At 40.8% G+C, this 22,514-nt stretch overlaps 1 protein-coding gene across 4 annotated transcripts; it reads right to left on the minus strand.

The window, feature by feature from the left end:
• Positions 1-132: 132 nt before the first annotated feature.
• Positions 133-21,126, minus strand: tjp3 (tight junction protein 3). 4 transcript variants are annotated; one of them, XM_080879013.1, is made up of 30 exons: positions 20,981-21,126; positions 12,459-12,515; positions 11,810-11,931; positions 11,606-11,708; positions 11,166-11,514; positions 10,925-11,028; positions 10,624-10,813; positions 10,298-10,370; positions 10,074-10,171; positions 9,803-9,905; positions 9,485-9,670; positions 9,221-9,321; positions 8,471-8,555; positions 7,713-7,789; positions 7,478-7,571; positions 5,967-6,040; positions 5,754-5,826; positions 5,573-5,646; positions 5,333-5,396; positions 5,092-5,248; positions 4,645-4,753; positions 4,334-4,553; positions 4,038-4,243; positions 3,845-3,940; positions 3,636-3,715; positions 3,325-3,535; positions 3,101-3,201; positions 1,638-2,213; positions 523-581; positions 133-420 (listed from the first exon to the last, which is right to left on the minus strand). In XM_080879013.1, exons 2-30 carry the CDS (start codon positions 12,504-12,506, stop codon positions 300-302), a joined length of 3,954 nt encoding a protein of 1,317 aa, XP_080735139.1. In that variant the 5' UTR covers positions 12,507-12,515; positions 20,981-21,126; the 3' UTR covers positions 133-299. The 4 variants fall into 4 exon arrangements, with proteins under 4 accessions (XP_080735139.1, XP_080735136.1, XP_080735137.1 ...); XM_080879010.1 differs by lacking the exon at positions 20,981-21,126 and adding an exon at positions 16,478-16,945; XM_080879011.1 differs by lacking the exon at positions 20,981-21,126 and adding an exon at positions 14,372-14,634.
• Positions 21,127-22,514: the final 1,388 nt, after the last annotated feature.

Genomic DNA, 22,514 nt, shown 5'->3' on the forward strand with positions numbered 1-22,514 from the left:
TTTGAAATTGATTCGTTTCACAGAGTTTTGTTTTTTATAAATACAAAAAACACTGAAAAAAAAAAACAACAACAAATCAGGCACTTTGATCTCAACATTCTTCTGAGAGGATTTTTGGTGACTTTAAAACTTGCAGTTGTCATTAAAGGCTACAGTGACACCTGAACGAGGCTCCCTTTACATGAATTTAAAAACACTATGACAATACCATCCAAGATAACAGAGTTCAGTGCGGGAATGAAATCATTTCCACGTCCTTTGTAGATCACAAGGAAAAGCCGCATCAGTCCTCTCGGCATCTAAAGCTCAGTTGCGGGACCCCATTCCATATCGTCCGCATCGTCAAATTCATCCTCAGAGCTGTCGCTGCCCTGGATCTGTGTGCGTCTGAACTGGACTGCTTGGTGGTGATGTGCGAGCCTGTACGGGAGAAGAACGGATGGGTCAAAAATCAGCGCACAGCCTCAGTCTGGCGTTACTCCATGAACCCCATAAACCCGCAGACGGCTCAAGAAGACTTACACGATGAATTGTGGGGCTTTCTTTTGCTCATCTCTGGGCTCTTCCTCTCCCGAGCGAGCCTGTAACAGAGGATATAAAACAGTGACTTCTCACAATTATTTAGTCTTAAGTGACTATTTTAAGAGATGGATTTTAAAATCCACATAAGCCTTTCCGAACCAGTTAATACACTGAGGATTTGTCCTAGTCTCTGTATTCATGATGATAAACAGGCTGTAAACCTCTTGAAAAACAGAAACCACACTTACTATAATCTTTATACTGAATTTAAAATGAGGTTGTTATATGTGTGCTAATTCGGCACCGCCTCCATAGCCAGGAAGAATTTATGATAAGGTTCCAAAAATGAGGGGGGGGGGGAAAGAAAAATTTATTAAAAAGGTTAATGTGAATTTAATTTAGGAGCTTTGCATTTAAAAAGTTGGAAATAACTTTCTCATAACTTTCTCCTTGAAAACACCTCCAGAACTTTGAGTCGTTTGTGTCAACTAAATATAGTCACGTTCTTTTAAACGAGAAGTAGACAAACAAGAAAACCAATGAACCTTGCGTTTTTTGGGGTTTTTTAAAGTATGCAACACCTTCAATTAAGAAAACCTGAGGGAATTTTGTAATCGATTACAGATTGTTTAAAGGAAACAAATGCTCAGCTCTGGAAATTCACCATTCACCACAGCATCTGACCAGGCCTGTATTATTATTATTTCCTTTTATCCTCTGAACTTGTCTGAATACTGTATTACTCAGATGTATTAATATACATTGCACAGTTTAATAAATCCCAAGACACATTCTTAGGAACAAAAAATCCAAAACAAAATAAAACATTGGCACTCTGGATGATGTTTGTTTGTTGTTGTTTTTTTAAACTAAATCTGTTTAGTCTTAGTCGACGTCCTTAAATGCCCCTCATTTTAAATTCAAGTTAAACTCGAGTAAAAGCTAGAAGTAATACTTCATTTTGTTTTACTGTTTCAAAAATTGAATTCATCTTTTGTTATCAAAACTGTTTGTTGTTAAGTGAAGGACTGAAACACATCTGGTTTTAAGTAAAAGGATAAAAAAAAAGAAAAAAAGAACTGGTATCCAGTAACTGTTTTAATGAGGGCACAAACCTGCTCTAATCTGTCTTCGATAGCAGACAGGCTGGCGTGTTGGAAGCTCTCCGGCTCCTCCTCTGTGTATGAAGGCTCGTCCACTGAGTACTGGCTTGTGGGGTCGGGGGCTCTAAAATCTGGCGGTCCTTCAGACGGAGCGGCGTGTGAAGCTACATCAAGAGCGCTGAAATCTGAGTCTGTAAAACTGCGATGAGAGGGATCTTCCTCCTCGGCATCGCTCTGCGGTGGGCTGTAATTCGCATGACGAGGTGACCTGGGTTCAGGTACGTGCATTATTGGCGGGACTTCTCTGACTCCGTACGCGTCATCGCTTTCCTCGGGTTCTATAGAGGGGCTGTGGTGTTCAAACGCTGGCTCGGATGATCGAGCTAAAGCAGCTCCAGCTACCCTGGAGCCCCCTGGGACCTTGGCTGTATTCTGACCAGGGTAAGCCTCCTCGAGTTCCTCGTTGTCAGTGTAGGCGTCGTCTGTGAAGCCCTCTCCATCGGTGTCCTCCAGGTCACTAGCAGCACTGAGGTAGTCAGTCTGGTTCTGGTCCAAAGCATCCAAATCTTGTTCTCCACCACTCTCCAACTGTGCAGACAGAGAAATCAAACAGCTTTAGTTATTAGTGTTTAACTAACTGTACAATACATAATCAATGGAAAAAATATTAAAACAGTTTGCTTTGTAAAATATATCACCACTATGTGCAACTCTGTATTAAAGAGAGGGGAGAAACTGTGGGTGCTGCACGCTCATATGATACCATAATCTGCTTTATTCTCATTTTTGACTAACGAAACCATAAAGTAAGAAGTGAACTTCAGAAAAAGACGTAAAACTCTAGACCATAAACTCATCAGGAAAGCGTTTACACAGGTTGGCAATCAGAGAAGCCAGAGGGTCATTTTCTCACAGACTTCCATAGAACTGCATGTCTTTTTGCAGCTAGTGTACCCCAGCAAAGATGGCCTGTCCATCTTTTATTTACAATTTTTGGGACCACGCAGAGTGCTATGCTTCATTTGTGTTGCACTATATTTGTTTATGTAGCTGAGAATTTTTAAAGCTGGTTCAATCACACCAGCATCACAAACTCATCATCATAAGCTTTGTTTTTAACTACAGGTGCAATTTTTGTTTTTCTTTTTGCAGATTTCTAGAATTTCACGTTGGCTCAGTTTTTGGTCAATAACGAACTGTAGTTCAAACTACTCTTTTTCTTGTGGCTTAATATTCGTGTCAATTAACTAATAATCAGGTTTATGGATCATTTGAGCCACACAGCACTTGGATTAATAAACAGAAAGATGTAAAACTACATCATGAGAGTCGGTGCGCTCATTAGATTGTTATAAGAACTAAAGCAATAAATTAAGAACAAAAAACAAAACACCACATCGATCTGTATATAAAATAATATCTCATAATCGCTTTAGTGTACAGATGTGTGTGTGAAGAGAAGCTGTGTGTTGTACCGTGACTTCAGACACCCAGACGGGTTTGGTCTGCTCGTGGCGAATCTTATTCTTTAGACTTTCATACCAAGAGTGGGAACTGGGATCCAGGTCCACTCGAGCTGAAGGGGGAAAAACAAAAAAATAAATCAAAAGAAGTAAACATTTTAAACTTGTACCAGCAGACAGAGAAAAATTTATTTCCTCATAGATGTACTGGAAAAAGCTTTAAGTGTTAAAATTACCCGAGAAAAGGTGGCTGCAGTGTTTTCTCATTTTGATGGCCTGTGAGTAAAGGCGTCTGGAGCTCTTGCTGGATTTGGGGCTGTACCTCTGCCTCATGGTCTTGACATCCTTGCGGTTGTGAGGGTCTAAGAACAAAACCATCGGGTGGTACTGGATGTAGTTGAGCCTTTCCACTGCAGTGGGAGTGATATCCAGCAGAGGGTGCTTATCCTGGGACGAGAGAGGAAAAAAAAAAAAAAAAATCAAAGAGGAAATACCAAACAGACACAGAAAACAGGACTGTAAACATAACTTTAATGTTACTGCTCACCTTCTCTGCTATTCTCCTCACAGTGTCCAATTTAATAACTGTGGAGCCGCCATCTGCACTTCCACTGCGAGGAACCATCTCTGTAGAAATATAACAACACACCCAAAATATTTTAAATAAAATAGAAGATGAGGAGAATAAGTGAAAAAGGAGGGAAATAATACTCAAGAATAAAAAAGGGGTATCAAAACAGCCCAAAACAAACCAACCTGCCACTTCATAATCATCAGGCATCTCTCGTGCCAGCTTCTCCATGGCAATGTCATTAAGAGGTCCCAGAATAACAATGGGCCGCTTGAAATTAGCTGGAGAAAAACCAGTAAACGTTGTTAAACCTGGACCTTTATGCATGAAACAAAGTATCTCTGTGAGGGTATGATTAAAAAATAAATAAATGCCAACCTTCTCTGAGCAGGACTCTCTCATAAGCTGGGAATTTGCCCTGAATGGTGAGCTGCAGCAGGTCTTCGCGACTCCGTCGCATGTTCTTCTCGTTCTTCTTATTCCCTCTGAGCCCCCGTAGTTTCCAGAATTCGGCTCTCGGTCCGGTTGCCTGCCTCTCTCCGGTCGCCCGCTGTGCCTTCTCGATGTTAGCCATCTTCTCTGCCCTGCAGGAAAAGATGGCAGATGCAAAAACTGAAACAGTCCTCGTGGAAGCAAAGAGATCTTCATCTGCTTATCGTCTCCTTTCTCCTTACTTGATCTGATTTGGGATAGTGCCCTTGTCCATCTCGTGCAGGTCATTCCCCATGCGGATAGCCAACCAGCTGCCTATCTTTCCACGATGCATTGTGTCCACCACTCTGAACACCTCTCCTCTGGTGAAGCCCAGACCAATGGGGTTATCGGGGTCATGGTCAAAATGTGTGCGGATGTAGAAGTTGTCTCCCAGGTTGGACTTGAGGATCTTTTTGTAAACTGAAGATAGACGAAATAAGATTTTGTGACTTGTGACACAACTCAACAGAAGTAATCTCGGTGTCATATTAAGGTTTTGCTCTTCACTTACTGTCCATCTTATGCTGCGTGGAGATTTCCACCCGTTCTCCTGTCCTGAGCTCAAGGAGGAAGTTGGCAGCTTCTTCTCGTGTGAAATGGCCAAAATCAACTTTATTAACCTGAAAAAAAGAAGAAGAACAGGGATGAACTTGGACTCTGGTCTTTTTCTGTCATATTTAAAATATTTTTTTTTTAAAAATGGACAGGTGTCAAATAACAATGTAAATGTACAGCTAGGAGCATAAGGTTTTTGGACAGTGGTCATTTTTACTCGGTACATATGACATGGATACTACTAATACAACAACAACGGTCAAAAAAAAAAAAAAACTAATAAAGAAATGCAAATGAGCATAAACATCTCATTTAAGCTAAAGAGTTTTTCTAAACTGGACAAGACGCTGTTAATCTATGCTGCCATAACCACGTCCATATAAGGTGTGCAAACAAAGGTCACCTGCATGATCTGGTCTCCCTCCTTCATCCCGTGTTCATACGCAGGGCTGTGTGGCTGGACTCCACCTACAAAGATCCCAACGTCGTTGCCTCCCACGAGTCTAAGACCCAAACTGCTCTCCTTTATAAATGACACTGTCTTCACATCTGAGCTGTACCTAAAGGGGAAACCGAAGGAATCAGATTACTGTTGCTATGACGCTAAGACACGGGGCAACGCTTTAAGCAAATGCGGCACTCACCCTGGAATAGATGATGGGTATGAATCTGGAGGCAGGGAATAGAGGGGCTCTTCTTCAGGTTTGGCTGGAAGAAATGCAGATATTGTTAGACGCCTAAAAGATGTCAACTCATAAGATGTCAAAAAAATAAAATAGAAGAAAAGCACAAAAATATCTTGATGCCCAAAAAAGGTTTGTTTATTTCAACCCACAGATTGAAAACTTATTTATGATAATCATGCTACACATCCTGAGCCTTACAGTAGATGGGCGGGTTGTTCTTGACTGAAATCCCAGACCTGATGGTGCCGTTTCCATTTGCAGCACGAGGAGCACTTTGAGGTGGAGAAAACAGAAATCAGTAATATTGGTTATTTAAGAGAAAACACATTTCGGGCTGCCATATTTTAATCTGATTTTAATGAATTAATTCCTGATGTACCTGCGCTGACTGTTCCCCCGCTCAGAGCTGCCAGACCTCCTAAGATGTGAAAGCTCATCTGACTCAGAGGAATCTGGTTTTAAAAAAAATGAAAACTTTAAGCAGGGAGACTTCAGTTTGTGAGGATTTTCTTTGGTTGTGGTGCTCTAATGCTTTTATCTAAAACCGAGAGAAAGAGAGGTTGAAGATGAAGCAAAAAAGTAATCAGCTGACCATCTGGAGGCGGTCTAGCGGGCGATGGGGCTCGATGAGGAGGCTCCTGCTTTACAGGCACTGAAGTAGGCACTCTGAGAGAAGAATGGGGGAAAACTGAATTAAATTTCAGCCGTCATCTTGTTAAATGTTCCCTAAACATACAATGAGAAATGCAAAAGCCATAAATTGACAGTCAAGTTAGTGCATGTTAGTTAGAAAACCACACGAGATTTCGATATGGTTTTCTAAGTCGGCAGTTTGAATATTATGTGATGCAATCACTGCAGGAAGTCATGTAATGAGCCCCCGTGTGCACAAAGCACGTTACTATCAGGCAACAGTTGCGTTTGTGGTAAGCATAAAAACCTGTCGGACATCCTCTCAGTGTGATTTCCCACAGTTCACAGTGAAGCTGTAACTTGCATTTCTCATATTTTCACTTTCTCTTTCTACAGTTGCAGCTTTAAATTATTTCTAGCCTGTGCTAAAAGTGCAATAAATAAAACAAGTACTGTGCAAAAGTCTCGTATCAACTCTTATTTCATGACATTTTTCTTGGAAAATGGAAAATGCTTGAGGTAATTTACTGAAATGTGCAAACATACATGGAAATACAGTAAATAAGGCAAAAAAAAAAAAAAAAAGTTAAAATATGATTGAAAATTGGTTCTTTGCATTGCACTAGTTCTGGATGCTTCATAGGTCAGTGGCTTAACAAATCAAAACCTTCCTCTGAAAATGGACAGGTACAAGGACTGGACTGAAAACTCTTCAGAAAGACTAGAGAAGTGCTCAAGACTGCTTAAAAAAACAAAAAATACAAATAGAAAGCTCAAAACTTTTGCGCAATATAGCGGCGTTAATCATCATATTCAACTTTTGTGAATATAAATATTATATTAAAATGTTGTGGTTTCACAAAGGTGTCAGAGGTGCATCAATGCTAACAATGTTTCTGTTGATATGTGGTTGCTTAGCAACATCAAGAAATATCTGGTACAGATAAGCTTCAGGGGCCTAAGACATACCTGTGTGTCGAGTTTGGTTGCTTAAATTCCTGATCACGTAGGAGTTCATACTCAGACATGTGTGAGGTTTTATATTAGGATAGTAAATAAACAAAACTGACAAACAAAATAAAATAATATTAATTTGGAAAGAGTCGGCTGCAGTGTTTATTTTTAGAAGCAGTTTATTAAACTGAGTGGTTTCATGTAGGAACCATTTTCCTTCTGAACAACAAGGGAAGCTGTAGGTACCAAAGGAAGTGACATTAATGTGACATTAAAGCACGATCCCCTCATCATGTGTGCTTCCTTCTGACACAGTGATGTGGTCAGTGGGTGTAGCTCCCTTAGAGAAAAATCAGTTCCTATATGAAACTGATCTGATCTTCTTTTTCCTTTTTTGTGAGTAACCAGATGATGATTTCTGGGAAGTTTTTCAAGTGTATCTTTTGCCATGTTGAGCAAAACGGGGCACGACTCAATGCGTTTGATGAGACAGTCAAAGTGGAAGGCGTCTCTCACCTGTATCTATTTCTGGCTGCTGAGTTTTTACTGCCGGTGGATTCCCTCTTGGGGACTGGCGCATAACTGGCCTCTGATTCAGAGTCCGAATTCGCTGTGGAGATCAATAAGTCAAGACTGTCTTTATGGAAAGTTTTATTATTTGTTAGATGACTCATGCGTCCTTTTAGATTCCAGGCACCAAATATGAACTCCCACTGCTCACTACAAAACACACACACACACACACACACACCTTTCTGTGGTGGATTGCTGGCAGTGCTCCATTTTGGTGGTTCCACCTCTGGCTGCAGGGAAACTTCTGGCAGGACCCTGGAAGAGAAGAGAGGGAGGTGGGAGTGAGGGAGGAGGAAGACAACAAATCTCAGTTACGTTTGGCGAGGGGGACCAGCGGCTAATAGACGATTATTGATGAGAGGATGAGACTAAAATATTGAATATTCACCTTATTCTGTTTGAGGGAAGCTCTCTCTTTGGCGGTAAACTGCTTTGTGACTGATTGAAATTAACCACCCTATTAAGTTTAGCTATTAGCTACTTGATTGTGATGCTCACTGTGAGATTCAAACATGCTGTATAACACATGCACACTACGCAAAACTTTGAAAGACTTTGATTTGAGTCTTAGGGAATTATTCTACGATATGATTGTTGCTGCAACGAGTGTCCTATATTTAATCAACACTTCAGCCACATATAGGAGAGGACATGTTCAGTTTTATTTTATTGGTCAACAAAATTAAAGCACAGATTCTGTACACAGTCAAAAACAGAAAATCAGACAAAATAAAAAGAAATTTCAAAATGAGACAAAGCACAAAATGAAAATCAAATTTAAACAACTCAAAGAGCAAAGGTTAGGTAGTTTAACATTAAAAATAAAAATATGTATGATTAACTAAGTTTAACAACCAGAGAGCCACAGAGTCTGCTCAGTTTCCGGTCCGTGAGATCTTGTTGGGTTTCAGGTAGGTGTGGGGGATTCATGTGTACCTGTATCTGCTGAGAGAGTCCTGACTGTATGTGGTGCTACGCCTCTGAGGAGGCTCAGAGAAGCCATCCGACTCGGAGTCAGAATCTGAGGAGAAAGAAAAGCGTTTATAGATTAATTTTATTAATATTTTTTTAATATAAACAGTAAACAACATATTTACTTCTGATTAATCTGCAGCATTTCCATTGTGTGTTTACGTTCCCGAGATGCCTCAAATCTCCACAATTCAAAATCCAGTATCTTTAATGCTCATGTGTGGAATAACAACTGTTTTCAGATACTACAGTTTCTTTATTACCCAACATTATTCATGATTATTGCATCTGTCGTCTCTCCTTTCTTGGAAAATGTTTTGATCTCAATGAGACGATTGAATGAAGAGTTATACATAATGTTTTCCACCTTTATGCTTTGATCTACTCACTTATAAATAATGCTTTCAAAAATATTTACATGAATATTATTTTTTAGCCATCATTTCCTTCTATATTTTAAGTGTATTGCAATAATCATCCCTCAGCCTCTGCAGTGTTACATGCATTCATACGTGCACTGCTGGATTAATTCTCTTTTACTCTTACTTACTTTATCTCTTCTACATTCATTCACTTACAAGCCATCTTATGTTTTCATGTGCATCTTTCATATTCTGCTCTGGCCTTAGTAAATATTTCCAAGGAGGTGTGAGACAAAGTCCGGGACGTGTACATCACAAGGAGACTGGATTGTTTGCGTGTTTTTGTGCAGACCTGGAGGCGGGCCTCTCACAGGTGAGTTGACCCTCCTTGGTGGATCTTGGCGAACAACGATGGGGGAAGATACCCGGCCTGCGTAACGATCAGGCAGAACTCTGCAGAGACAAGAAAGGGTTGGGGGCATGAATGAATAATTGTTTACCAAAATAACTGATGATGCTGGTGCAAATTATGGCTTCTGTTTTTGAATATTTCTGTGCAAGTGATCTTGGTGCTTTTGTTGTTTATTCCTGGAACTGGATAAAGAAATGTCCGTACTTGTATCTACTGTCCAGACGAGGGCCATCTCTGCGTGGGGGTGGGGAACCTTCAGGGTCAGAGTCGGACTCCGACACCGGCCTGCGAGGGCGTGAGGAAGTGGAGGAGGCGGAGACGGGTGCAGTCCAGTTGTGAGCAACAGGAGAGGATTTGGGGTTGGGGAGGGTGGAGACTCCTGACAGAGATCTGCTCAAAGAGTAAAAGCAAAAATAATGTCTCATACAGTTTTAACTGCATTTAATATGTAGTAACATATGTATATATACTTTAATAAAATAAACCTAGGTCATTTTAATGATATCATCCGTGTGAACTGACTTGTATTTGTTGTTTTGGTCCAGGCTGTCCCTGTCCCTCTCTCTCCTGACTGGAGGAGGAGGAGGAGGAGATGCACTGTGGTCGGACTCAGATTCAGACGGAGCTGAATAAACAATAATCAACAGTTAGAAAACTAATTATAGGACATGTAAATATTTTTTTTCCAAGAAAACCAGCAAATCAGTGCTGGTTTGAGTACAAGCATCTTTGTGCTTCTGCACAAAAAAAAAAATAAGTAAAATAAAATAAAGTAATTCTCTGCAGGACTGACCTCGGCGAGGAGCGTAGGCTTTTACAGGTGGCCGGGATAAGGTGGAGCGCACAGGCGATTGATCCCGAGACTTTGGCAGTGGAGGTTCAGCTTTTGTTCTGTGTGAGAAATAAAAGATTTCTTCAGTGCTTTTAGATCAAATCCAATAAAGGATTTACGTTTTTTGTGCATTACATCGGTGGACTTAATTTTTACTAGGCGGGGTGACAGGGTAAAGTCTGTACCTGCGTGTCCGCCTCTCCTTGGCGCTTGGACGTGTCCTGTGGGCTGGAACGTCCTCATCAATGTCTGAAATTTCTGATGGGAGACAGAAACAGAAAATGTATTAACTTTTCAAGTTATACAGGGGGTGTTTGCAAGATTGAATTAATTAATCTGAGCCTGTAGCCCAAAAAAGTTCTACATTTAAAGGGATTTGACTGTAGCAAACATGAGGGACATTACAGGATTAGACCGACTTTACAGCACTTTGATTTCACCCATGAAATAAGTAGAAGCTGCGTCAACGTTTTGATTTCTCCACCTTTTCCCCTGTGTTTGATTCCCTTACCATCCAGCTCTGAGCTGCTGTCTTTGCGACGTTCATAATCGCTGTTCTGGGGGCTGTCCTCCACCTCTGGGATGCTGACCAGGAATCTACGGTCATCCCTGAGGACCGTCATGGTCAGTTTGCCTCTACTCTTCTCCACCAGGTGCTTGGTCTCCAGCAGGGATAGGTTCTCTGTTGTCATGCCATTGATCTGCTCACAGATACAAATTTGATTAAGACAAATTGAAGATTAATAATGAAATCTTCCAGTCCTGTAGAATAGTTGTAGCTTAAAAATACTCCAAGACAAGTGAAATATTACCTTGAGAATGAGGTCGCCCTCCTGCAGGGTGCCTTCCCTTGCAGCTAGGCCAGTTTCTGTCATGTGCTTGATAAAGATCTGACTGCCCAGTTTCAGTCCATACTCTGCAGAAAAATAAAGCCAGAAATACTGAAATAAGCACTTTAAAAAAGATGAGCTGAGCAGATTATTTTTGTCTAAAAAGCTTCGCTTCTTCACAAACAAAAAAGGTTTCCCTTCGCTCTCATTCCTGAAATCTTACCATCTGTGGTTTTCTTTTTAATCAAAGTAGTTCTGATGGGTTTTTCTGAAACATTTTTGAGCGGCAGCCTCTTGTACCCTGATGAAATCAACGGCGCCGCGTTTGCAAGCCCGTTGCGTTCGGGCGTGGGGCTTCGGCGTGTGTAACGGTCGTTGGTGCGATAACGGTCATCAGCACGATAGCGGTCATCGTCACGGTAGCGGCTGGAGTCCATGTTGTCACTCCCATCAGAGTGGCGTCGTTGCCGTCTCGGAGGGTCCGCATCCAGCAAGTTTGAGTGCGAGGCTGCCCGAGTGGGTCTGGTGGATGAGGTTGCTGGGATCTGGATCTTACGAGGACGTTTCACTGTCTGGGAAAGATGCAGAAGACGCCCATCAGAAAGAAACCCAAGATTGGAAGCCACTTGGCACAAATTAATTAAAGGCTCGGTGCACACTTACTATGTTTGCAGTCTTGCCGCAAGACTTCAGGGTCTGAATGGTGTAGTTAGAATGGACGTTGTCCATAGGTTCGCCATTGACCATGACAATTTGGTCTTTGGTGCTGCAGAAGTACAAGTATACACAGGCAGCCAGGTGTTCATTCAACAGTCAAATCTTAAAGAGGTCTCTACACACATTAAAAGCAAAAGGCCTCCAACTTACAACAGTCGTCCCATGGCTGGTCCATTTGGCAGCACATCTGACACCAGAATTGACGTGTCCCCATCGGGCTGCGGCTTGTCCCTGCCTCCTGATATTGCAAAACCAAATCCTAGTTTGGAATCCTGCCATTTAGAAAGAACAAAAAAAAAAAAAAAAAAAAAAAAAAAAATGAGACCGAGAGAAAATGATGGACAGTAAAGAGTGCAGGGAAGTAGGTGGGTGGATGAGCATGAGTGGGAGATACAGTAGAGAGATAGGAGGAGGAAAGAACACATTCCAGTGTCGCCAACAATGAGGCAGGACAGCGAAGAGCTGGCTGGTGCCGTGGGGTGCAGCAGGGTGTGTCACTGAATTCCTGACGGAGCCTGTGCTGTGAAACTAAGAGGACTTGAACACAGTCCCTCAGAAACCACAACGAAACACACTTTCCACATGTGTATTTGTTTAGCCACACACTAGAATCTCCATGTTAAACTTAATTTAGCCTACTCATTATTTCATGTTGATTAAACAACTGGAAAAGTAAAACACGCTAGCAGTTTCACCATAACACCTCACATATACATCTCAATTATTCAATTAAAAAACAACAACAACAACAACAACAACAAACAAACAAACAAACAAACAAACAAAAAAAATCACTTACTTTGTTTAGTGTTATTGTATGTTGCTCCCATATTGTTATCTCCTCCATGCCTGGTTTCTGGGGGGGAAAAATACAATAAGAAAAATAATCTTTTTTTATAGCAATTGACAATAATAAATCATGATTAATTAACTCATAATCAACATATAGTCCAGGTCCTTACAGAGAGGACAGCTGAGCCTGAGTGGAAGACAGAATGTGCCAATACGTGAACCTGATCTCAACATGCTCTCACCTGTCGCAATCCTGCCTGACCAGTATGGAGGAGGGGCTACCTGGTATGTGTGTGCATGTTTTTAACCACCTTTACGCCACAGACTACAACCAACAACTGGAAAAATTTTAATATATATATATATAAGAATCGAGCAAAATGCAATGGGATCCTTTAACACAGTCCATGCTGACATTATCAAGTTACAATATTTAGCTTATTGTTTCAAATAAGAGCTTTCCATCCTGGCATCTGAGATAAGGAACAAGTAGACATGGCTGTTTGGCCGAGTACCTGGGGATGAACGAAACTGTAGAGCAACTGGTGACAAGGAACTATTAGATTCTTCTGGGGGGGGTTTATATCAGTGAAAAAAAGACGACCTTTGACTTACAGGAACATGGCAACATGCCCAATGTGATTTGCATTTTTTTTTTTTTTTTTAAAAACAAGCCAACACTGCAGCCTGGCCATGGACTATATTTCATACACCGAGGAAGACGCTTGCTAAGCTACAGCCAGAACGAGTAAAGCCTGATACTCAAGTCAGACACACAGTGGTGTAGTGTTGCTTAGACTTGGAGTTTGTTTAAACACTGAACAGGGCACACAACAAGTACAAGGCCCATTAGTGCTTAAAGTACAGCAACATCAGCCGAGCACCCAACGTCCAGTCACACCCAAACACATAACCTAATTATACAACCTCAATTTGCTGACTCTGACTGTTTAGTTTTTCAAATTAGGTTACACAAAAAAAAACAACTACAAGAATAAAATCTCACAAATGATCACCAGGAAAACCTTAAACTCGCAGGTGTACAATGTCTAACCTGGGAACAGCAGGCCTCTTGTTTGACTTGGTTAATCATAAACTGGAGAAGGTTAAAAAAAAACAAAATACAAGTACTGACATTAGTATTCAAACAAAAGCTGGTCATGACTTTTTCTGATTTGATGATAAGGTAGACTGAAACAGCAGCTGAAGTAGTTACGTTTTTTTTTTCTTTTTTAAAATCAGCAGTAGATTTGTTGCATTTATAGATTCAAAGCTGCAAGCGACACAGAAAGGTCACTTAAGTGTGCCAGTTTTCAAACAAAGCAACTTTTTTGAGGAGTCCGTGAATAGGCTTGATGAGTAGTTGGAGTATATGCCTTTATGGAAATCACATCAGCAACAAAGTATACAAAACAACTCAATGTAGAAGGACACCGAGCTGCCGGGAAGGTCTACGCTCTCAGAGCTCATTTACAGCTCACTGACTTTACAACCAGTTAAAATTTAACTTTGGATGTAGGTCACGATGTCGGAGCAATGAGATGCATGTGAAACTGCAGATAAAGATCGCATCGTTATAGATCAGAGAGAGATGAGATGTAAATATGAGCATCGTCCATATTCCAAAAGAAAATTGATTATTTACAAAAACAAACGACAGCCGACAGTGATTTGTTATCTGCTAATAAACGCCTGATCCAAGACTGCCAAGCCTGCAGCTGCACTCCTTTAGGACACTCCTCCATCTTCAGGTCATCATTTTTCCAGCTTCAAACAACATTAATCTAAGGGAGCTGATGCACATCACTAATGACTTGTGTCCTTACATTTCTGTAAATCTTTAACAGTTATGCTTTTTTCACACTAAAGGGAAGCATAACTAAGTCCATAAATGCTTCGTTTATTTTCATCTGCACTTACCATGTGATCTTTGAACCTGACTTCCATTTCCTACTGGGATTTCTACCCTGAACAAAACACCTGCTGCCTCCAGCGCTCAGCAAACAGCCAGCTCTTTATATCCCATATGGAGCCGGCAACAGAAAAACAATCACAGATCCAGTAATCTCAGGTTACTTCGCCCGCCAGTGAGCTCTGCATGGATGGTGGCTGAAACTAGATCCTCGTGCTGAAATTGGTTGTAATATGACCAGCTGGGGTGTTTCTCTCACACCAGGCAGAGAGACTGAAAGACCTCACCTGGAAAGCGCTCCTCCCCTTTGAGTCTTTGCCCACTCTAAGAGTCATTCTCTAGTGTCCTTAAATAAACATGGCTTTTAAGGTGGATCTGCCCTTTTAAACCCACCAGAACTGGGGAGAACTGGGAAGCACCTTAAATATGTCAGGTAGGGTAATCACTCCCTTGCGTTTTTGCATAGCTTTGAACATTCAGGCTAAGAACTAGAAAGCTCAAAGTTTTTTCATTTCAAGGCAGAAAAATATCATTTAGCTCTAAATAACAGACAGTCACTGATTGGTCGGGAGTTTTTAAGGGTGTGTTCACATGACTGTTAATGTTATTGCACATACAGTAATTGAAATCAGTCTATTATTTCATCTAAAATATCAATTATGGTTAAATAAATTAGACTGAAACTAAGAAAGTGTTTGTTTGTTTTCACAAACCACTTCTCGGGGCAGTAAAAAAAGTAATTCCTCTATGTGGGAAAAACCTTGTTTCAGTAGAATTTTGCAATTCAAATCTCTGCATATTTTATGCAAACTTTTAGACATGCCTCCTTCAACACGTCATATCTCTGGATCCATGAACAAACAATCTTCCCATTCTCTTTTCACAAAATAATTATTTTAGACGCTGGTGGACGACTGAGACTAAAATATATTAATACTACTGTAAGGTTTAGGCTTAGTTTCAATATCAAAAGAGCTTAAGAGGTTTAAACTAATTATAAGAAAAGGTCTAAATACAAACAGTTAAAGGGGGAAAATATGTCTCTAAAAGCTACTTGTGGTCAGACGTTCCAATTAAGACACAAAATTGTAAATGTGTGTTACAAAAAGGGCTCGTCCTCATAAATAAAAATAAACAATGACATGACAAGTCTGTTCTGTCAGTTATGGCTCTATCACAGCAACTTTCACAGGGTTGTATGGGAAGAATCATAGCCACCATCATATCATACGAATCTATCTACATTTCTAACCGTCTCCATGTTAATCCGTCCACAATAAAACAGGAAGAAATTTAAGGAGGTCCCTTAGGAGTACGCTTCCTGAGAAGATCATACCAAGAGCATGGCGTGTACTTCTGAAAGAGGCGAAAGAGAGCGCAACGATAAAAGCACATCAGAACCAATCTTCAGTTTGTCCACTACAAGAAAAGCCCTAATAAAGAGCAGCTTTTTTTCCCTCCAAACTGTGAAGCATAACAGAAGGAGCCTCAGGGTTCAGGCCTTCTTTTTATACCTTCGGGTGTGGGCTCGGTGAAGGAGCAAAAAAACAAAACAAAACTGTGTCACAAGGAAATCAGTGACAGAGGGATTAAAAATAGAAGAGAAACGATGCTTTAATGTTCAGAATCTTTGACCTTACTGAGATCACCTAACGAGGCCCGTTCTATAAATATATCCCAGATTCTTTGATGTGAAAATTAATTCCTTCTTACACCGAACTGTGGAAAAAGCCTGCTATGGAGCACACGTAGATAAACAAAGGTTTTACAAGTCACTCACGTACTTTTTGCCAAGTTGAACTGTCACTGAGTCAGTGTGTTCAATAAAGAATACATTTTCCACAACTTTGACACATTTGATGAACAAGACATGAAGAAATTCTGCCGATTTAAACTTTCTTTAACTGTAAAACAAAACCTTTCAACTAACTGTTCAACATGAATAAAGAAATAAAAATAAAATTCTGTGGGTTCAAATTGAGCATGATATTTAAGAAGAGTGGGGGGGAAGTAACCTGTGAAGTTCTCTTAAAGCTGAAGTTAATGTAAAGCTGCTTGGTTACTGTAATAGAAAAAGGAACTACAAATAAAATAACTACTATCCATTCACTTACGGGCACCACCAGCAGTGGCGGAGGCTCCGGAGGCACAGAGCCCAAGTGCTTCAGCCGTTTGAGTCGCTCGGTCAACTTCATAATGATAACAGTGCTGACCCACTCATTCACAGACACCAAAGATCTCCAGCTGTCTGCAAATCTGTTAATAATCCTGTGTCTGTGTCTCAGTCACACATGGTCACTGATGCAGGTCTGCAAGCCTCTTCACGACAAACATTAATTTGCCATAAAAAGAAAAAGAAAACTAAGAAAAACAGAAGTTAAAAATTAAAAATAAATAAAAGTAGCAACTGTCATCCCTTTGCTTCCAATGGAGAAGTCATGTGAAGATCGCTCCATAGATCCGTCTGCCCAATAGTTTCCTTCGTGACAGGCTCATAAAGTCAAACAGGTCCACTTGCTCCCGCTGTCAGCGGTATGTGCGCGTCTTACTTCCCCACAAGGCAGGAGCAGATCCCAGGCTACCGGCTGAGTTTCTGTCTGCTCGGTGCCATGGTTACATTGGAGGAATGAGAGCACTGGCCTGTTAATAATTGACGGGGTGTTTGCAGCACTATGGATCTTCCAGCTTCGTGTAAGTGTCCTGATGTGCCTACACAGGCTGTTTCTCGGGATCAGGAAATGGCAACAGAGAGCCTGATGTTATCTCTGTTCCATGGTTAACATTTACATATGCCCCACAGCATGGGCGTGTTGTAGCCTTTTTTCCCCCTTTTTTTTTTTAGTGTTCAGTGTGACATGTACCCAAATCATTGAGGAGGAAGGGGGACAAAGAGGAGGTGAAGCTACTAGAAAACACTATCCAACAGCTTATTACTTCCTAAATCCCTCATCCACAGATCAGTGTCTGTATTATAAAACTTGAGAAACAAAACAGATGTTAGATGCCAACTTGGGTTCAGCCAGGTGGAATAGCCGGCATGAGGTCAGCGAGAGCACCAGGTGTGAATTATTAATTGATCTTAATAAACAGACTTTCACGGTTGCTAAAAACAAACAAACAAACAAACAAACAGGTAGCAAAGGTGAAACCATTCATAGTAGGTGAATATTCACTCATTCACGCCGAGGACTGCAGTGTGCACGGCAGCAGGATATTCTATTTGTTTTGCTTTCATAGAGAGGCCACTCCTGTTGGCTATTCAATATGCAAACTACTGACTATCGACTCCAGGTCACCTTGTTGTGCTTGAGTTTCACTATGAATGCAGAGGCCTAACTAAAATTCATAACTAAAATTCTTCAACGGTGCATCATCGAAACAAACTAACAAACACCAACCGACGGAGGCAAGAAGGCTCCAGTACACGAGTTCGTTGGGGAATGTGGAAAAGCAAAGCCTCCTAGTGTAAAATATAGAGCTTTGCAGAACAAATACTCCAGAGGTTTACACAATCAGCAAAGAGGCTGTAATTACACAGGCCAGGGCTTTGTGGCTTCCACACTCAGTGGACTTACTTGTGTTGCAGTAGTACTGCAAACACACACTTTACAGCTATCCCAGCGCCATAACATGAGTTATACCACACATGCTCAGCCCCTTGTGCATGAGGATGCAAATGGTCACACGTGTATGGTGGATGGTTGCTCCATCACAGCAAAAACTATTGAGGTCATGATTATTTAACGAACACGTCCATTGTAGTGCTTCAGCAAGTTTCCTCGAACCAAGCTCAAGGCGAATAAGCGGTTTAGAAAAAGAGAGAGAAGAAGAGGCCTGTGCTGCTTGATTTTTATCATGGAAGCCAAAATTGGGAAGAAAAAAAAGGAAGTTCCCTCAGTTTTCCCGTTAAAGACGGAAAAATGTGAAATGTGAGCAATGCTGGTGGAATCACTGGAATTATATGCACGACTGCTAAAGTTCTGCACTGCTGGACGGCGGTGGAGATGACAATATGGGATGTTGCATAATACTTCACACGTTAAGTGAGATATGCTACAAGAGGCGTTTTCTCTTTAACCTTCAAGTCGAGACTGAGAAGCGTCACTTATGACCCCAGCTGTGTTTAAATATAGAGTCATTTAGAACTGGAATTATATAATATGGCATCTTTAAAAAAATAATTAGGATTTAAACATGTTGATTTTAGTGATATTTGCTAGCAATTAGATTCAAGATTCAAAGACTCACAGATTTTTTTGTACATGTCATCCTGACAAAGAGAAAGACAGTTTCTCTCTCACCTTAACATAAAAAATGTCTAAGAAATATAAAAAGAAAATGTATATAAAAATTAAACCTGTGTACATCAGTGGCAGCAGTGCAAGATGCAAGTTATTCCAACTCATTGTAAAAGTTAAAAATGCCAGATATTTCAGAGCTAGATATCTTAACCCTTTTTACACAAAACACACTTTATATATTACACATATACAAATAAAATGCTACTTTATGTTTTGTTTTAACCAGAAGCAAAACAAAACCTGACTGTTCAATTAAGTTTCTATTATAAAGTGTCACAGCAGTCACTTCAAGATGCTTTATATTGTGAGGTAAAGATCAGACAACAACATATAAGCAAGCACTTGATCACAGCGGGAAGGAAAAATTCATCTTTAACATGAAGAAAACTCCTGAGAGAGAAAGGGGAGGGAAAAAGGAGAAGACGAGAGGCGAGGACAAACAGCCTATGGGAGAGAAGACAAAGGTAACAACATGCAGTAGCTGCATATAAACACATGGGCAAGTGAGAGGTGAGTGGAGAAGAAATGTAGCCTAAGGAGCATGACCAAGGCATGGTTCAGGGTCAGCTCATGATAAAGGTTCTCAAAAAGCAACATTTACAAAAGTAGAGAAGGTATCCGTCTCCCGAATCCAAACTGGAGACTTGCCTGAAAGCTAAAGGCTCCGCCTCCAATTCTAATTTTGGAAATTCTAGGAATGCCAAGCAAGTCAGCATTGTGAGAGTAAACTGGAGAGGTTATGATACTATTACGATATTCTCATCATTCAGTACTTTTATTTTTTAAATTAAGGAGGATTTTGAATTCAAATTCTAGATTTTATAGGCAGCCAGAGAAGAGAAACCAAGAAACTGAGATATATGACCTCTAGTTCGATTCTTTGTTGGATATTGTAATATCTTTATAATAATAACAATAATAATAATAATTGTTGTTAAAGTTACACACCTTATCTGGTATCCAACCTTTAGTTTTTATTTGCATTTTATTTTCTGTCGTAAGAAAGAAAAATGTTTTGGTTTGTAAGAAATGTCATGTTTCTTGTACACACAAGTGCACAAGTTTAGAAAATGGGTAATAGATAACGCCTGATAAACTCAAGCAGTACCACAAAGTACCCCAGTATTTTTCAAAGAGCTGGGAGCCAGACACATTTACAGCCATCCTTGGAGTGAGCACCTCTTTGATGAAGAGTGAAACCCTGCTGAATGATGACTGCCAAAAAGTTAACACTACAGCAGTGAAAATACTACAGCAAACACCATCACATCTGGAGAGACTGAGACTTCTTTACTATAAGAAACTCCACATATCTGATATATCTGGGATAGTGTACCAGCACTTTCTCAATGGGAAAAACGAATACGCAGTGCGTTTCCTTCTTCCTTACATTTGTATATTCAGCCCTGATGCAGCTCTTTTAATGCTGCATCAGGGATGTTGCGGCCATTGTTGTCAGATGCCTGTGGGTGTTTCTCTGTTCAAAAATAGTGTGGTCATAAATGAGCACACTCTGCTATTTTAGCTGATAAAATCTACATTACTTGAGGGTTAATATATTTAAGTGTACACGTCCACATTCTGGGAAATGGACGCCACACATGTATTTATTTTACTGGAATAAAATCAGCAGACTAAACCCTTTCCTCCTTTTATTTGAACTGAACTAAGCTACAGCTGCGATGACAGAAACCTTAAAACCTAGATTAACTTTTAAAAATCCAGAAAGGACGGGCCACAATCTTAAAAGCACCTCATGCGCAGTACGGAACTTACGAGAACAGCAGTCTTAAGCGACTGTGTCAGTCCCAAATCAAACAATGAGTGTGTAAATATGCAGAGTGAGGAGAGGAGGACGCAGCAGGTTGGGAATGCAGTCGAAACTAGTGTGAAACTCCTGTTCCGGACAGGTAGAAACTTGTGTGTTGCCGAACCAGTAAGGTGAGGAATAAGAAAGTGGAGTTTACAGCTGACAGTCAGCATCACAGCAACACAGACAAGCACACAAATCAAGGCAAGCACGTTAAACTGTGGGGGAACTCCAACAAAAACACACAAAATGACTAAGAAGAAAACCACAGCTGTCACACAGGCCTGTGAGGACTGCAGTCAAGCAGCGACAAAGCTTTCAGGCCTGTAAACATCCGACTAACTTCACCTAAACTGAGAAAAACCACAGAAAAAAAACTTTTTTTGATTCAGAGTTATGTCACATACGATCCTTCAGCTTCACCTTTCACTCCACAGGCTAAGCTGAGATGGTTTGATTACCTGTGCAGGAGGAAGGAAACACCGACAGAAACGACGCTAACTCACCTGTAAACGTGCTCTTCGTAGCTTCAAGGCTTCTTCCTTCACTCTCAGACCGCTTTCGTCCAAATAAACAGTAGTCCTCGTTAAGGTCTCACCTGCCCGCCTTGGCTGTAACGCTACTTCTAAAAGTTTCTCCAACAAATCTTCCTGAAAACAGGTGTAAGCAGGAGGCGTGGCGTTAACTGTTCAACGTACAGGTGAAAAACGTCATCACGTCGGGGGCAGCGTCTGTCAGGAAGTGAAACCTCCCTGTTTGCTTTGGGCGTGTGCTTTACGCAATTATGTTAGTCACCGTCTTAATCTCGGTTTAATTTTTTCGGGTGCAGGAAGTCAAAATTTAAAAAAAAAAAAAATTGATCTGAAGTTTAAAGTTGATCTGAGAAAACCAATAAAATGTCTTTTATGGGCACCAGTTTACTTCCTGAAACTGTATTTCCCCTGGAGCTTCTTAAAGGGGGAAGTTCATATTGAATGCGTTGGCGTGGAAATCACTGCATGGACTTGAATAATAAAGCCGAACTGTGTTCAGATAAACGACAGGCAGTCAGCAGGTACAATCTGGTTCACCGCAAGGGTGTGTGCCGAGCACCTCATTGTCTGCACTCACATGTGACTGCTCTGATACTGTCAGTACTAATGACATCATAAAGTTTTCCAAAGATACCGCAGATGTAAGCTCACTGAAAAGAGATGGAGCAGCTGACACCCAGGTGTGGCCCTAGACACCGATAACACCAAGAAAGCTGACTTCAGGAGGTCTGGTTCCAAGTGACCATCTGTGGCTCTCAGGTGGAGCTGGTGGCCTTCTCCATCCCAGCCATGAATATATGGACACAGGCCCAGCTGGGAGCGTTCCTACTTACTAACAGGGGAAAGGCCTGAACTGAACCGAGAAGAGATCATCGGTGCCTCGCTGCTACATCTTCAGCTGAACCACGAGTTTAAAGGACTCCACTCACCGCTCTTATGGCTTCTTCGGTCTGGGCAGAGATGCAAAAGTATCAATGAAGGACTACTCGACTGTGAAACCTGAGAAGTCCTGTTTTGTGTAGTTTTTTTCAAACACTTATTTCCTTTTAGTGTATCTTCTTTAGTTAGGTTTAAAAAGTACTCAAGTATTTTGAACCCTGTATGGCAAAGATGTTTCAAAACTTGCAACTCTCTATATGAGGTTTATAGTGTGACGTCTATGTGCTGCATTGGATCAGTGTTATTGTTATGTTAGGATTCCTGGGGTAATTGTGGGATATTTAATGATAGGTTAGTGTGGAAGTGTCTGTTGGGAATTATATGTATTTGCTTTATAAATTTTTTGATGTTTGGGCCCCTGCTCATAAGCTCCAGTTAGCCATCTTTTATGTAATCACCTGTATTTGACCGCATTTGTGATTTTTGTGTTTATAGTATTAACACTGCTGACTGGTGGATGTTTTTACACGAAGCATAAATTTGACAAAAGATTCTGAATCTTTATGTGTCATTCAAATTTACTTTTGGTTTCGAGTCTTTCTTTTGAGTTCCATCGAGTTTCAGTTGC

The sequence above is a fragment of the Rhamphochromis sp. 'chilingali' genome, assembly GCF_963969265.1.
Source record: "Rhamphochromis sp. 'chilingali' genome assembly, chromosome: 3".
In the NCBI taxonomy this organism is placed as follows: Eukaryota; Metazoa; Chordata; class Actinopteri; order Cichliformes; family Cichlidae; genus Rhamphochromis; species Rhamphochromis sp. 'chilingali'.